Raw genomic sequence first — 17,322 nt, forward strand, 5'->3', positions numbered from 1 at the left:
GCGCTGCTGCTCGGTGCTCGCTCACGTCCTGCCGCGCTTCTGGGGGGGAAGGCGCCCGCTCCGCCATGGCCGAGACGATCGCAGACACCCGGCGGCTGATCAGCAAGCCGCAGAACCTCAACGACGCCTACGGGCCGCCCAGCAACTTCTTGGAGATCGACGTGGGCAACCCGCAGACGGTGGGGGTGGGCCGCGGCCGCTTCACCACCTACGAGATCCGAGTCAAGGTGAGGATACAGCCTGGCTTGGCTCGGTTCTGTATGGTCTGGCGGCGAGGGTCACTGGAGCCAGATCCGCTCCTGCTAGCCGAGGGTCTGGCCCCGCCGCCCCCGCCTGGGCTAAGGCGGGTGGCCGGGGGCGCTCGGAGCGGTACATGCCCGCGTTTCCCGCGGCCGAGCCCGGCGGCTGAGGAGCCAATGTAAGGCGGGAGGTGAATGCGGAGCCTTCAGGACGGTGTGGGGTTTCACGGCGGGCTCGGGCTGGCTCTTACGTAACTCGTATGGGTGTCCCCGGGGCCGGGGTGGCGGTGACAGGCTGCTGCCGTCCTGTCCTTCAGGGCCTGTTTCGCAGCCGGTGCGGGGAGTGCCGCAGGGGAGGTGGTGGCTGGGCAGCGCCGGACTTCATTCTCGGTGTGAGAGCAGGCCCCAGCCTCGACAAGCAGCAGCGTTCGGTAACTCATGGTCTAGTAATAGCCGAGACAACATCTCTCGTTTGAGATAACTGGGGGACAAATGCATCGTTGAGAGACTGAAATATTGCTGTGCTCTGAGCAATTGCTTGTCTGTCTCTTAAATAAGTAAAAGAGGGTGAACTCAGTAGTGTCTGTGGGCGGATCTGCCCAGAGAAGGTCAAGTTCAGGATTCCAGCAGCCTCAAAAATGCTGTGCAGAATGTGTAAATAAGTCAAGTGAGCACACGTGGTAGATCAAAGCTAGCTGAAGTGATAAGGTGAGTGTATATGGGGGATAGCTTCTTGGTTTCTTCTGTATCTAAGCATAAATTGAGTTCCTAATAAATAAGAGTTATTTCTCACCAAGTATTATCAAATACTTTTTCTTAGCAGCACTAGACACTTTCCTGGCTGCAAGGGCCAGTTCACTGTTCACAGTTCACTGACTACCCTCAAAAATGAGTACTCTTGAGCTGAGGAAAACTATGTGAAATCATTGCACTGGTCCTGGGGCTTTCTAGTTTTGTAAACAGGGCCTGGAAGGGTGCAAAGAAAGTTGCTGTCTCTGTGATGTGATCCTTGCCTGTGACTGATAGGGACCCTTTTAGTTTATGCTGCCAGGGATAAGTTGCGCTCGGAAAAGATGACCTCTTGGAATTTTTTTTTTTTCCCCAGTTTGTGGTTGAGTCTTCTACCTTGTACAGCTGTAGTCTGTCACAGCTGATTGAAGCTGGTCAGTTATTACAGGCAGTACCCCAGCACACATTCTCTGCTATATGAGTTCTTTCAGTGGACACCATGGAATGCACGTGGCACAAAGCTTCATCTGGGGGCTGCTGCCTTGGTTGCTCAAATTATTAAGACAAAACTAAAAGTCTGTGTGGATTTTCTGACATTGAAAGTCTTTAAGTTCTAAACTTAGTGTGGCTTTACTTAAATCTCAGTTGATTTTGCTTTTTTTTAAGCTACTAAGGAGGATACTTCTTTAATTCTGATGCTATTCTTATGTTTCTGGGTGTGTCCATAGGGCAAGAAAAATAAATTAAAACAATTGCTACCTGTGTTTGGCCTGTGCCTGAGGACAAATTAGAACTCGCTGACTGGGGTTGCATTACACTGCCCTTATCATAAGGACCCTAGCTGTCCACTTAGCAGAGGGATGTAACTCTACCTTGCTGGAAAGTATTTGTGCCTGAAGTTCCTGATGACTTTTCTTTCCATGAGACTGAGCATTTAGAATTGCTGCATCTGGGGAAGATGATATTTAGCCTTGGGAATGAGACCAAATTTGCTGGGATTAAAAAAATAATTTTAAGGTTTAAATCCTCAACTGAAGTAATTCAGCAGAAAGGAAATCAGAAAAAAAAAAAAAAAAAAAGAAAAGGTTTTGAGACAGATTGCTCTTGGCCTGTATGCTGTTTGGGGTAGAAAATTCTGGATTCCTGTGGTGAGGAAGACCTAGATGGGACTTGAACAAACATACAGTGTGATAGTGCTGTGACTTTCCTCTATTCTTCCTCCCAGTCTGGCTACTGTATAAACATTGCTTCCTCCACCCTCATTATATGTATCTGTGCAAGCCTGTGTACAGAACTCTAATACATGACCATTCCCTTTCCAGTTTGCACTACTGTATGTGTAGTGCATCATAGTGCATCCATGCTTTATATATTCATAGTTATCATGAAGGGCAAAATTGAGCTTTATGTCTGCGTGCTGGAAGGCTACAGAGCAGGTAATACAAGTCATGCAGAATTGTGTTTGCTGCCTAAACTTGTATCAACTAACTGCTTCTCAGCAGAACACAGACCATGCTGCTAACACAAGTTTCAGCATGGGAGAAGAGCTGAAACTTGGGTTGCTGTAGTATTGTATTTCTAAAAGGTAGGCTTTGTACTGTAAGCTGCTTGTTGGCTTGTGGCAGGCAATAGCAACCAGTTAACCTCTGTGGTTTGACAACTGCTTGTGGGCACAGAAAGTTGCAGCTGTCATTTGCAGGTTCTCCTAGCAGTGCTAGTGGTGGCAGCAAAACAAACCTGAGAAGATGGAATGAATTGTCAATGTCATATCTGGAAAGCTGTATCTTCAGCCAGCCCCAACATTAAAATGTTAAATGGTGCAGAAGTGGATGGTTTAACTGCTGCCAGGGTCTGGTAGAAGCCATTGGACAGCCTCATGTGTTATGGCTGGAGGTCACAATAAGCCAGAAACATTGTCAGATTGGACACTGAGATTCAAGGTTGTGTTGAAGCCATTAAACTTGTACCATTGTCACAGCGTTCACAGACATGGTCCAAGGGTAATTCTGTCTTTATTGCTTTGTCTGAATCTTGAAGTTTAACTTTTTTGGGGCAAGACTGAACTTTGTAGCAGACTCTCGAAGTGATGTTGGATAACTAATACCTTGTAGAAAGTAACTGTGTGAAGTACTTCAGAGTTCCTCCTGAATTTCTGTTGGCAAGCTTTCTACTGGTGTTGCAGCTGAAGCATATCCATTTCATGGAAAGCAGCAAGTGGAACCATCTCATGCTTCAGTTTGTGTATTGCTGTACTGATCAACTTCTGGTGGAGGTTGGAAAGCCTAATAAGGAACCCAAAAGTTTTGGGTACTCTATGCAGCAGCTGGGTACTACTGGATGAGCAAGTCAGTTGTATTTCAGTGCTTAGGAAGGCTTTTCACAGCATGTGTCTCTGCAGACTAGCAGGATGGTTGTGTGTTGTGGTATTTCCCCAAGCAATTAAGCTCTTGGAGTGCTGCAGGTGGAACCTATACAGCACTTGCTGTGGGGCAGTTTACTTCACAGATGTCAGTTGGCCAAGGTATTGACTTTCTGAGCCTGAAGTTACATTAAATCATGTTCTGTTCTTGGCAAACTGCACAAGGTGATGACCAAGCTTTCCACTGTAGCAACACAATGTGGTGGTATGCCACTGCAGCACAGCTTGGCAATGAAAGTTAAATGCCTTGTTCAGTAAGGGTAAATGATACAGAAAATGCCATCCTGCAGGGCTAAAATTGTGCATTTGAGTGGATCTTGTTCTTGACAGGGTACTTGAGAACTTGCTTTGCAGCAGCATTAGGCAGTGAGTTTGTACCATTCTGAGGTATCCTTTGTGTGAAGGCTTAGCATGAGCTAAAAGGGAGAGCAGTGCAGTAGGGTATAAAGCTCAAAGTGCTTTTTCTAGTGAAATAAAAATAGTAGTCATCTCATCTAAAGCTATCTAGGTGAACACAGTATGGTGACTAGTGGTTAAAACTAACATAATGGATTAGACTTTCTATTGAGGTAATACAACAAACCACTGCCCTTCCCTCTTGAGGAAGAGTGTGAACCAACAGTTAAACTTTAGTGTAAACACCCTTGCATGCCATATGCTTTTTGTCATAAGTCTTTAGTAGCTCCTTAGGAACCAGCACCAGAGAGGTGGTGGTTCTCCTCTTGTTGTACCTTGTTACGGCTTTTGAAGGTGGGCTTGTGCATGTCAACACTTCAACAAGAGCATACCTGTTGCAATTTATGGGCTGCAAACCAGTCCTCTCTCCCTGAATTCCATGAATCCAATGTAGAACAAATGACAGTTGTCATATCCTACAGCATGTCTGCAGTCCTCAGTCCTGTTCCAGGTATACTGTGACTTCTACTGTAGTTGAGACAAATAATTGGCTTGTTAAGTGGGTCAACAAGAACATCTTTGCTCAAACAGATTCTGTGCAACAGCTTCAGTTGCTAAATCCTTTTAGGAGACAAGACTTAAGCTTTACAAGCTAACTCTGATCCCAGCAACTGGTGATACACTTCAGAGCTGTACACCTACTGTAAAAGCAGTGCCATAGGAGATAAGCACATGAGTTAGAATACTGTCAATAAAGCATACAGATATCTAGGAACTTTGTGGATGGGAACATATCCCTTTGTTAACACTTTCTTCTATTCCTGTAGAAGTAAAAACAACTTCTGTGCTGTTCATTTTAGTTGGGTTTGTCACCTAGACTAAAAGGCCCTATTATCTGCGTGTGGTTAGTGAGAACTGGCAGAAAAGTCATGAATACTCAGACTGATAGAACTAGGTCCCTGTTACAGGAGCTACAAAGTCCAAGCAGTTAAAGAATTTTCTAAGTCAAACCCAAGTTAAACAAAAAGCCTTTATCTTAATTCTGTTCTTTAATGTCGAATGGTCCTATGCCTCTAATCAGTGTGATGAAACTCATTGCTAGAGCATACTTTAGCTTCTCAAGGTTCCACAGCTCAGTGGCTTGTCTTGAGATATAGAAAGGTAATGCCTTGCTGCTGTGCTTCCAGATGTGAAATTAATCTCTTGAGTGGTGCTAGTGCTCATTAAGGCAGCAGTCACCTTTCCTGTATCTTTTCTGTAGATCTGCAGAGGTACTTCACTACTCAGATCCAGGGTGGGGAAGGAAATGAGCACACAGGCTGTGAAGTGCCCACACTGTAAGAATAGTATTGGCCTCAAAGGCTGGGGAACTATAGCTGCTAAACTTGAGCTGCTTTTGAAAGTCTGTTCTCATTTTAACCCCTTTTTCAAGACCTCACTTGGGTACAGTGTTTGCACTTCATATTTTTAGTAGTCTGATTGGAGTCTGACTTCTGTGACCAAGTCAGTGTAAGGTGGCGAATGAATGGAAAATATAACTTGGTCAGAAAGCACCTGTCTGACACCATGCTTGTGCAAAGTGACACCCTTGATCTGGTGAATGTCTTTGAAAAGTTCTGTCCTTGAATGGTGCCAGATTTCCTACCCTTTGTGTTGGGCAGGGTTTGAAGTTGCAGGCTCTTCTGCCACCACGAGAAGAACCAAATCTGCTGGTGCACATAGCTGACGTTAGCATTGCTCAGTTTCATCATGGGTGAAGCCTGTAGTGGGGTAATGACTAAACAGTGACTCAGTGTGAATGTATTTAGGGATGCCTAGTCAGCACTAATTCTGTTTCCTTACTGCTGCTAACCTTGCATCACACCAAGTCTGCTCAAACTGGAGTTAATTACTCCTAATGTCCTATTCAAGACAGTGCTATAAGTTAGGTATTTTTAAACACATCTTTAAAGGATAAAAATGCACTGATTCAGATGACTTTCTGGTCTACAGCCCAGATACTGCACCTTTGCAAATATTAACTGTTCCTTCAAGTAGTAATTCAGAAAAGGATGTCTGGAAGCTCAGGGCACTGACTAGGGAGACTATTGTGTTTCACTGTGTGGGTGAGAGAAAATTGCAAAGCAAGAAATGTGGTTTTACAGATCTGTTGCCTGCATTTGCTCTGAGCAGATGATTTTTTCTGTAGAGGTTTTGATTAAACTACATTCAAGATTTAGTCCAAAGGTACTGAACTAGTTTGTTGATGTCTGTTAGTGTGTGAATAAAATAATCAACTCTCTGAACAGTGGTTCTTATTAATATATTAGCTTCACTGGTGACTTGGACTCTTTATTTCTGCATATACAGTGTGGGCCTTGGCTGTCATGTATTAAGTGTCCACTCCAGTACAGTGTTGAGCAGACCAAATCCAACAGAACAGTGACTAATCTTTGTAGGACTGATGACAGATGGCTGTGATCCAGGGAGGCATGTGATGCCAGAGTATTTTGATACCTCTTTATTTTTAGATGCTTCTTTACCACCTCTATACCTGGAAATAGTCTCTGAAACTATTTCTATGGGCCTAAGCTGCACTATGCCCTAAGCCCTGAGGCAGGCTACAAATTAATGAACAGGAGCTGTCAGCCTTTCTGTAGCTGTTGGGTGTCTACTTAATGTGACTGTTACTGCTCCAATAGAACTGGAAATATGGAGATTTTTTTTTTTTTTGCTTCTTGATACATCTAGCTATGCTTATGAAGTATAGGGGTACTGTGCTGTGTCTATCTTGCAAAACATGTTAAACTTTTCCTTTCTGATAAGAACTATCAATGGCAACAATTTCCTTTATTTTCATCAGCCCCCTTTGACTGTAGCTGGTAGATGTCACGTAATGACACCAGAGCATCAACTTACTGTGATCTCTTTTCAGTCATTCTCAATGAGGAGTGAATGTTACAGTAGGTCAAACCAAAGCTTATGGCAGTCATGCCTTGCAACTGTGTAAAAGCAGCAGTCCCTTCTCTAAGAGGAATATTTGGTGTTTCAGAGGAGGCTTTGGCTTGCTAACCTTGAAATAATTACCCAGAGTTACTAATTCTGTTTGGGTGTTCTAAAAACCTTTACCTGAATATGTGCCCTTTTTAAAGTGGGCTTCTGAGCATGGAATCTGAGGAGTAAAGCATCCCTAAACAATCTGTTTTTCCAAACTTACCCTGCTTTGAGCCTTTTGACCCTGCCACACTGTGTTTGAACTGTTAACAATGTTGGTGAACTTGATCAGGTGATGAGAGATGCTGCTTGGCAAAACCCAAGACACCTTACACTAATTTTCTTAAGAGCAGCTTTGGGCTCAGGGCATTGAACTTGGCAAAGGTTAACTCTACTCTGAAGACTGATAGCTTTTGTCATTGTGTTGCTTTTAGGGTTTCATTGCCTTAGACTTTGAGATGGGAAGCATCCCAGCTCTGTCTCAGTAATGTGGAGTGGGAAGCTCTGTAGTTCTTGGTGTAGCTTAAGCCAGCCTTGTTAAAAACTTAGGTGTCTACATATGATCAGATTAAGTGTTCTATTAACTTTATATCTCTTTTGCAGCTAGTTCTACATTCAGTAAATCTGGACACCAAGTGGATAAAAGAGGAAGTAGAACTCTGCTTAGATCAAAAGGACTGAAACTTGGACAAATAACAGCCTCTTATCTCACCTTTTGCAGTGAGGAAAGAGGTTTCCTTCAGTGAAGTACACAGCAAAAATCTGAACTTCTAGCAATGAAGTTCAGAGCATGTTTTCCTTCTTTCATGATTCTTATAATTGTAGGAAACGGGGAGGTAGCTGCTTATGTCAAGTCGGGAAGGAAGCAAACCACTGGCAAGGTTTCTGCAATTACAGTGGGCTGCTGGAGCCAGTTGCTAGTACTAAGACAGCAGGCTCTTGGTTTAAGAAAACCATCACACTTTTTATCCACCCTGAAAGCTGCTTACAGTAACCCCCCGAGCTCCCATCAGCTAACTGTAAATGTAGCCAAAGGTGTGTAGTCTCTTGACAAAGATAATGCTTTTATGATAGGAAGAAGCTTGAATTTAGCTTCTGAGAGTCAAGGCCACAAACTTCTATCAAAAGTAAGCTGAGTGCTTTCTTTCACTCTATTTTAATGGAAATAGAGTTGTATCAAGGCTACCATACTTGAAAAGACAACATCAAAGTAGGTGCTATGGCAACAGTGCAGCTTTATTCTTGGCCTGATAGGGGTGGAGACCTGGGAAATGCAGTGCTGCTGCTGTTACATTGACAGATGAGGAAATTAATCAGATTTTCCTCGAACTATCCTGGGCAGCTACAGTTGTGGAGTTTCTGCAGTTGTAGGGATGGATTGGGCTGCAGTGTCATTGAATCAATCTTGCAGAGTGTCAGCATGCTCTTTGAAGGAACCCAGATGCTGTCTGCATTCAGTATAAGTCTAGAAATGAACTTGTAGGAACAAGTCTGGCTATTTGCAAGTTTTTTTTCCACTTGCTGGATCAATTCATCTAGTCTAGATAACAAAACACTTAGGTACAAACTGATTTAGTTGAAGTACTCCCCTTTTCTTCCTACAAATGTTTAAGGTGACTTGTACACCACAGTGGCTGCATCAGGGAGCTGTGTATCTGAAGCTGAATGGACAGTACTGACAGGTACTTGGAACCACTTGCATTCTGCCTGGGAAAGTCTCTTCAGTCATATATATAAACATTGGGTTTTTGGCTTCTAACTAGGCATAACTCAGGGAGTGACTGCTAACAGCTAGAACACTGTTACCTAGTTATCCAAGCTACTGTCTTAGGGCTGTCACTTGCTTCTGAAGTGAATTTGGGGACCTCCTGAGGTTGGAGTTGGACTTGGACTTGCATTTTGCATGTGTTACAATAGCATGTAGCTGAAGAAACAAGCTTCCTGTAAGTACAGGTTTTACCCTGAAGTCTGGTAGCACACAACCACTACGTTCTATTCCTGGTGTGTTGAACACCAGCCAAATGACTGTAGAAATCCACTTGGCATTTGAGTGGAGAAATGCAGGAGTGACTTAAGGGTCTGGGTTTGTCATCTGCTATTTAACTATGTATTTTAATTTGCCACCAGCACTGACAGTGTTTATTCCAGTGTTCTGGGTTGTCCATTAACTCACCCAGCAGAATAGAGACTGTTTGACAGTAGCCAGAGAAAGCTTAATGAGTGTCTACATGTAGTCTGATAGAGAAGTAGTGCAAGGCAGAACCTGTCTTCTTTTGGCATCTTTATGATTAGGATTTTGGGCTGTGTGGGGCTCCTGCAGAGCTGGTTTATTTGTGCTTTTGTTCTCATGCTTTACCTGCAATTCTTTTGGTCGGTTGATGCCCTAGGCAGTGTGCGTAATCCTTTCAGGGTGAGGGCTTGCATTCAGACTGCTAAGAGGCATGATTTGGGGTGAGGAAGTTGCTGAAAATGTTCTACATAAAAATGAGACTAATTACCCTTAGAGGAGAAGGAAAAAAAAACAACAACAACAAACCAACTTGCAGCAGTAATGGTGTTGAATTTATCAGAAGAATCAGCTATGCTCCAGGGCCTGTGCCAAGTTGGGTCATGAGCTTCAGACTGCAGATCAACAGGCCAGAAAGCTGACAGTATGATGATTAATGAGGAGAAATGTTTGTAGATATGAAACCAGCCTGGCTTCAAGTTTTGTGCCTTACTTCTAGCCTTATACTAGCAGGCAGGCACAGCACTAAGTCTTCAGAATAGCTGCTGGCACCTCACTGACTGAACAGGGATAAGTCTCAAACTGAAGCTAAAAACTTTTTTGATAATCCTGTATGATCTTGTAGTGACACGTCAACAGAAACTTTTTGTTGCAACTTTTAGGGTTGTCTCCTACCAAATTCTTACCCAGTTATAACCTATGCTCCAGCAGCTGTCTGGCTTGATTAAAGCCATCTATTCATGGTAGATGGAGATAGTAGGACATGCAGAAACCCTTCCTCCTAAAGGAAAAAGTGCTTTTCTCAAACAGAGAGAGGCAAGTACAGTAACTTCAGATGTGAACAGATCCCGAGTTAAAAATAGAGAACCAAGATGTTTAGATAGATTAAACACAAAGCAGGACTCAAATTGCTTTTTTTTTTTTCTTTTCTTTAGAATAAAACAGGTCCTTTCTTACAGTTGTCTTTCTGAAGACTGCTGCTTTCTAGAGGAGGGAAAATTCCTGCAGTTTCTGGGTTTTAAGAAACATGAGGTTCAGAAACTGATCTCAACAGGTAGCTCTAACTTGTATCCAGACAGAAGGACAGGGGGCATGCACTTTTCTTTGTCATGTAGTTGTCAAGTTGTGGCTGTAATCTACTTAATTTAATGACATACTTTCCAGTTTGAACATTTCCAGTGCTTATAATCAAAGATTTCTCAACTTGAAGGGACAAGTAATACTCTAACTCTCCTTTTCTCCAACTTATTAGCTGCACTAGCATGTCAAAAGGGAATGTAGAAGGTAAAATGAGCTCAACTGGCACTTCTACCCCTAGATTGTACCTGTAACCCTGATATGTTGTTTAGAGATTAACTTTATAGACTTTATGCCCAGAGCATGAAAAGAGTTTTTGAAGACCTGGGAATCCATTGTTTTTAGCTGCTTTTATTCAATTCTAATCCCTCTTGTAAGTAACTTGAGAGGAGAATGGAATACATTCTGCAGGTGAGAGCCTATGTGTTAGAGGACTTTTCACCTGAGACTGACAAAGAGTTGATGTTGTAATGTGGAAGGCTGAGCTTGATTGAAAAGCCAATAGCTGAAATCAGAGAAAAATAATCCAGTACTTCAACTTCTGGGAATCCCCTTCGTGCACTCAGGGGGACCTAGCTTCATTCAATCTTGAGTATTCTTATCCTCAGGACAAGTGTTTATTGATAAAGCCTGACTTCTGGCATAATAGTCTTAAGTGCAATTTTGTTGTTAGTCACTGGTAGGATCAACAGAACCTTACCTGGGAAGGAGAGCTTGAGTACCTTTAGCAATAAGAGATTGCATAACAAAATACTGTTCTGTACTTGATCAGTTGTAAATGCTGGACTAAATAGCATGATGTGAAAGCACACAGCTAACTTCTCAAGTACTTTTGAACTTTGACAGCCAAAACCTTGTTATTGGCTGGCAGTAATACAATGGCCTGTAGTCATGTAGGAGAGGTATCTCTGCAATTAAACCTGTTTTGAGCAGCCAGAAGTATCACTTGATACCTTATGTAGGAGATCTTACAAATTACACCCTCCAGGGATATCCACTCAAACTGTGACCAGAAGCTGAGTGAGATTGCTTACAACTTAAAAAAATAAACCAACAGAAGAAAGGGGGTGGGAGGGAATGCTAAGCTGGGAATGACTACTTCTGCCAACAGGAAAAGTGGGAATAATTGCAGTCCCATGTAAACATCAGCTTCCTAGGGTACTCCTCAAGAGCAGTCTTCAAAAGTATATTAAGATAGTGATTATGCAGTGTGGTAACAGTAAGCTTTATTCTGTTGCTTTGGTTATGTATGGCAGTTACAGACTCCTGGTGTTGCTTGTAGGAGTGACAACCTACCAAAAACACTTTTGTGACACTCCAGCCAATAATGTGCAAGTTGGATTACAACAAGGAGAGCACTGCACCCCAAGAATGAGCAGAAGTAACAGAGGCTTTCATACAAGTTAGTGTAAGGACACATCAGGGTCCTTGTGCACTGGACATGGTCTCGTGCAGCATCATAGCCTGGCTCATGTTTGATGAAGGGTGTTAGAGTGGAGTACTGACTCAGCCTTGTTTAGGGAAGTTCTACTTGGTTTAACTTCGTAGCTAGACAGTCTGATCTCATTAGCACTGAACATTGTGGTGTGTCTTAGTTTTGGCTATTTTGGAGCTATCAGAGCTTTGCAGCTTGTACTATTAAATCTTCAGCTTTATCTGTCCTGAATGGATTCACTGTAGGACTTGCTGGATTTTGCTTTTAAAGGTGTTAAAGGCCATGTTCTATCAGGTAGCAGGGTACAGGAAGCTGGGTTAATGTCCTATGGTGGTACCTGAAACACCCCCTTGAATGCAATAAAAAGAGTTTATGTGCATTAAGACTTTCTCTTCCATCTCCAGTTTTGTACATATGTTGGCTTTGGGAATTGAGCTCCTGAAACAAAATAGCAGATACTTATGTGATCGTAGGGGCATCTCAAAGAGCCAGCAAATCTGCCACCCTGCTAAGTGTGGTGGCAAAATACCAGTGATTAGGATGCCATAAAATGAGCCCCCAGTTAAGCAGTTTGAGGCACAGCTTATTCATGTAGCTTACAGAGCTTAATCTCTTTATCATTTCTCAGTACTGTTGTCGTTGCTTATGTGGAACTAATTTTTAACTGAAGTTTGTTGCTTCTGCCTATCAGAACTTCTAATTTGTCTAATCAATAACTTATGTTCTTGTTTTCAGACAAATCTACCTATCTTTAAATTGAAGGAATCTACAGTCAGAAGAAGATACAGTGACTTTGAATGGTTAAGGAATGAACTAGAAAGAGAAAGCAAGGTGGGTGAAATGAAAAGTAAATATAAGCCTCTATAGACAGAGTAGTGATGCTGAAATGCTGAAGTGTTGTCATTATAAAGCATATGTATATATATATATATCATGTAGAGCAGATAGTGTGGTTAATGTCCAGAGACAAAGCACTGTGTCAGTCTTGCAGCAAACCTCAATTATACAATGCTGGAGGCTGTTTAATGAGTTTGACTTAATTCAGAGTTAAACTACTTGAATTCACCTTACCTCTGTAGGCAGATACTGTCCTTCTCTGCTCATCTTCTGTTACTTCACTAGGGATGTGATTGGGTTGGGTCCTCAGAGAGAAGCAGGTGACACAGGTGGTGTATAAATTTGCTTACAGACTACATTTTAAGGACACTTTTCTCAATCTTCCAGGTCGTGGTACCTCCTCTACCAGGAAAAGCTCTTCTCCGTCAGCTCCCTTTCCGAGGTGATGATGGCATATTTGATGATTCCTTCATAGAGGAAAGGAAGCAGGCTCTGGAGCAGTTCATAAACAAGTAAGTGATGGGTCTAATTATCTGGAGGCAAACCCAGAACTTAAGTCTGTAAAACTGAATTCAAACTGCTCATCCTCTAACTGCACTGGGTTTAGAATAACAGCTTTCACCTAATCTTACAGTAGGACATACTAAGATCGCTCATCCAGTGTTTAGTTTGGGTATCTTAATGTGTACCTGAACAGCTGAGATGAATGTTAGTGTTATTGTTAATTTATGTAAATTACTACTAAAATTATAGCTTTCAAAATAGTTCTACTTTTTCATTTCTGAAAAAGTATCCTGCCCTGGCTGAACAATGGAGCTTACAATGGGCTTGCAGCAGATTACTTTGATTGCAGATATGAGGTGTTATCAGTTTGTGTAATGATGCATATTTTCTCTAATCATCATGAGAATCTTTATGAAGATGTAAAAATATTACCTGAGGTATGCACATTGTAGTTTGCAATAGATACTTTGGGGTTTTCTCAGTGCTTTTCAGAGGGTGAGCAGAAATTATAATAACAAAATCTTGAGATGCCTTTTTTTTTTCCCCACCATCTGACATTACTAACTGCTCTCTGTATATTGACCTGAAGAGCTGCTTCAGTACCTTCAACAGTGTCGATCCAAGCAGTGAGTAAGAAGGTGTGCTGTCAGTCAACCAGCTGTTCTGGTCTCTAGAACCAATGCTGTTCAGACCAGCTGGATTTGGGACTGCTCCCAAGCTTATCAGTTCCACTGGCATTCTAATCTTGTTTACTAGCAATGCCCTTTAACAGGAACAGAGGGTCGCTGAGTTAAGCCAGACCTCATGAGAATCTGCTTATCAGTTGTTGTTAGTTCAGGCATGTCTGGCTTGGAGTTGCAAGAGGCTGGTTAACTCAAACTGTCTTGTGCATGTGTAACTGTATGAAATCTCTTCAATTTTTCTTCTCATAGTTGCTTGTTAGATCAATTTAGGGCTGTTGTTACTAGTTCTAAGCAGTCTGCTCTTCCCTCTGTCCAAAGACAAGTGGAACAGATTTTTGAGGCATCTGGTTTTGCATTTACACTACATGAAGGCAGATGAGCTTTTATAGTAAGATGGAATGTGGGATTTTTAAGGCTGTACAATCAGGGCAGCCATGACTGAGTGCAGCTTTTATCCATGCAGGCTTGGGACTCTAAATGCAGGAGAAGTGCACTCAAAAGTTTTGTAAGCTGAATATAGCAGTATGTGGGGGAAGAGGACTGCTTATGTTCTGAAGCAGTTGATAGTGAAACAGTTGTTGTCCCTGGAATCTCTGGGAAACTCGGGACACCTGGTAGAAATGGAGTGGCCAGCTTGCTGGTATCATTTGTTTAGTCCTACAGTAGTTATTACATTGATCTTGTGGAAGTGTAAAACTTCTTGGTCAGTTTTTCCTCCTTTGAAACATAAAAGCAGGCTTAATGTAGATATTGACATAGTGGCAGACTGGAGGGTGGCTGGAACAAGACTCTTCAGGCACAGCTCCTAGCTATTCAAACTCATCAATTTATTTCAATGGCTTGGCCATCAAGCAAGTATTACTAATTAAAGGTTTGAACCATGTAAAAGCTTTAAGGCTTCTACTGAGTACTCTGCATACTAGTGAGATTAGACTCAAAGATAATTTGGATAATAAATTCTCAAAGCTGGTCTTTGCTTGCTTCTAGAAGTAGAGATGAGTCCCTCAGATAACCAGCATCACTGCATCCAAAAAGATCTTGAGGCACCAATGTCAATTCTTGATACCCAAGAGTGTTAAGATGGATGTTGTTGAGCAGCTTTGTCCCTCTACATGTAAACCACAGCAGTGTAGCTTGAGTCAGGTCTCTTGGGCCAGCTTGTTGGCACCACCATCAGTACTACCTGGAATGACATTCAGAGGGGTGTTGCAACACTTTTGTCTACCTGAACCTGGCTTTGGGATACATGAAAATTCTTGAAGTAGGAACTGCTATGTGGAAGGGTCACCTTAGTGAAGAATACTGAGGAGAAGCCCATGCAGAGTGAGGTATTTATGTGAACCCAAGAGCTGAATCTGAGAGATCAGATCCAGTCTTGCAATTCAGCCACCAATTTGCAAGCCTTCCTGAAAGGGAGAAGAAATATGCTGCTGCCTTTTTTTTTTTTTTTTTTTTTCCCTTTTTCCCTTCTTGAAGCTCCAGGCCAGCAACTTCAGTCTGGTGGGGGTAAGAAACTCAAACTAGTTGTTTCAGACTATCTTCCTTGTGAACTAGTGCTTGGGGCTGGCCACATTGATAGACTATTTCAAGTGCAGTCATAAAAACCTATCAATGCTGAATAGGAGAGCTCAGCTTCCTCATTAAAGGACAACCTCAATGACAATTGGATCTGTCCTGTGGTGAAATCAGCACTGACAGATGTTTGGAGAAGATGCACAGAAGTACTTGGAAGTACTGATGCTGAGCCACTGCAGTATTGTACATGTTCAACCAGACAGTTTCCATTTTAGAGTAGAAGTGTTCTGACAGATGTGGAGGCTGAAAGGCTGACACAAACTGTCCTTGGGGGCTTCCTCTCTTGAAGCCTCTCTTGATTAACCAAACTGCTTTAGTTTTTCATATCCTTAAGTGATCAACTTCCAGGAACTTCGATTCTCTTGGATTTTCACCTATACAGGAGGTTGCATGATATTTTAAGAGTTTACATGCAATACCTTGTGGTTTTCTCCCAAGCTTGGGAGTGTCTTCTGATTCGATTTCAGTTCCTTTACCGTTAAAAGGGTGATGGCTCAGTCTGTATGTGCAACAAAACCGAATCTACAGTAGAGGTTCTGGCCTCTTCTAGAGCAGACAAGCTCTGTCTCTTATGTTTCATATCTAAGAACATCTGCAATTAACAGCATGCCCTCTGGCTGTGTCAGTGCTGCTTGTACACGCAGTGACTGTGGTAAGTCACTGCTCTAAACAGTGTCAGAACCTTCAGAAGACCTTCACCCCCCCTGCTGGAGTAAGTCTTTAACTTTACCTGAGCGAACGGCTTTTGAATTAGACTGAGAGGGGTTAAGTAGGCTTTGGAAAGGTGTCCTGTGTCAAAGGTTTCTAGACCTGTAAAAATCTGTTTGTCTCACTTGGCTCTAGATGTCCTAATGCTAGGATGGGCACTTTGCAGGTGCCTTTAATTGCAGGTGACAGATGATGCCATCACACTCTTGCAAACGATCAGCTGGCGAAGGATGACAAATCTTGCTGCCAGATACCTTTCTGGTCACCAACAGTGACCTGGAAGTGGGATCTATGCCTAAGTGCAAACCCTATGGGTTATTGGTGTGAGAGGTTTCTCTGCTGGCTAGCTGCAGGTAGCCTCCATTTGTCAGCACTAACGCTTGTTTTTTCCTCTCCAGGGTTGCAGGCCACCCACTGGCACAGAATGAGCGCTGTCTTCACATGTTCTTACAAGATGAAGTAATAGACAAAAACTACACACCATCCAAAATAAGACATACTTGAGCTCTGAATCCGTCTTCTCAAACATTTAGTGGTTCTTATGCTTGGTTTTAAGAGGTTGTAGTTTGTCTTAGCATGCTGAGGATAAACAGGCACAGTCTCCACTAACACCAGTACACTGCTTGGTCCTTGCATATGCTTTCTAGCATTGAAGAACTCACTTGTCTACTAGCTAAATCCCTCCAAATTCTTGGTTTAAGAGTATTGTATTATGAGACCATCCACCCCTTGCAATGCCTCACAAACCTTTCCACTCTTATTTGCAATGACTTAACAATGTTTACTGACTTGGCCTTACTTGAACTTGCACAGTTGTAGTGTCACGTGTGCACTTGTATTTGACTAAACTGCTCTGCTGTTTCTGAGGTAGTCATCTGTCTGAATTTCTGTAGAAAGACTGCTTTATTTCTGATACTCTGTGTGAGGAACACTTATGCAATTGTCTTCAAGCTTGTAAAACACTTTATACTGAAGTAATGAGGGAATTTATCTTTATATTCTGTAAGAGGGGGAAAAAATCAAATTTATATACTAAAGTAACTTGTCTAAAGTTTTGAAATAAAAATGAAAATGCACTTCAAATGTTCTCTCACTCTTGACCTTAAGTTGTGGGGCTTTCTGAGAAGTAGGGACTTGGTTGTAAAGGGAACTGATGTGTTCCATCCTTGCCCTTCTGCTCTTGTCTTGTCACTAACAGCCAGCACTAAATACTTAGATGCTGGCACTCACTGTACAAGTATTAAAGAACATACAAAGGTATTGGAGCTGTTCCTGTGTTGTGCAGCTAAAGCTGGAACCCCATTCATGGTAGGCAGTCAACAGATCTGTGGCTTCTATGAGTTTGGGAAAAGAGTAGCTTTCTGCTTGGCATGAAGTATCAATCCAGCTTCAACCAGCAAGTGACAATTATCCTACAGAGAAAGGAATGTTGTCCTAACCTGTAATTTAACTTCAGCTCTGCTCTGTAAGTACAGCTAGGGACATGAAGTCATAGAAGCCTGGTGTAAGGTGTGATCATA

The 17,322-nt window shown here is 42.4% G+C and overlaps 1 protein-coding gene across 4 annotated transcripts; it reads left to right on the forward strand.

Moving 5' to 3' along the window:
- Window positions 1–22: 22 nt before the first annotated feature.
- On the forward strand, window positions 23–16,979 carry SNX3 (sorting nexin 3). Of its 4 annotated transcripts, none has more exons than XM_054393068.1 (4): window positions 23–227; window positions 12,231–12,326; window positions 12,720–12,844; window positions 16,201–16,979. In XM_054393068.1, exons 1-4 carry the CDS (start codon window positions 66–68, stop codon window positions 16,304–16,306), a joined length of 489 nt encoding a protein of 162 aa, XP_054249043.1. In that variant the 5' UTR covers window positions 23–65; the 3' UTR covers window positions 16,307–16,979. The 4 variants fall into 4 exon arrangements, with proteins under 4 accessions (XP_054249043.1, XP_054249044.1, XP_054249046.1 ...); XM_054393069.1 differs by having other exon boundaries at window positions 23–221; XM_054393071.1 differs by having other exon boundaries at window positions 23–161.
- Window positions 16,980–17,322: the final 343 nt, after the last annotated feature.

The sequence above is a fragment of the Indicator indicator genome, chromosome 27 (genome assembly GCF_027791375.1).
Source record: "Indicator indicator isolate 239-I01 chromosome 27, UM_Iind_1.1, whole genome shotgun sequence".
In the NCBI taxonomy this organism is placed as follows: domain Eukaryota; kingdom Metazoa; phylum Chordata; class Aves; order Piciformes; family Indicatoridae; genus Indicator; species Indicator indicator.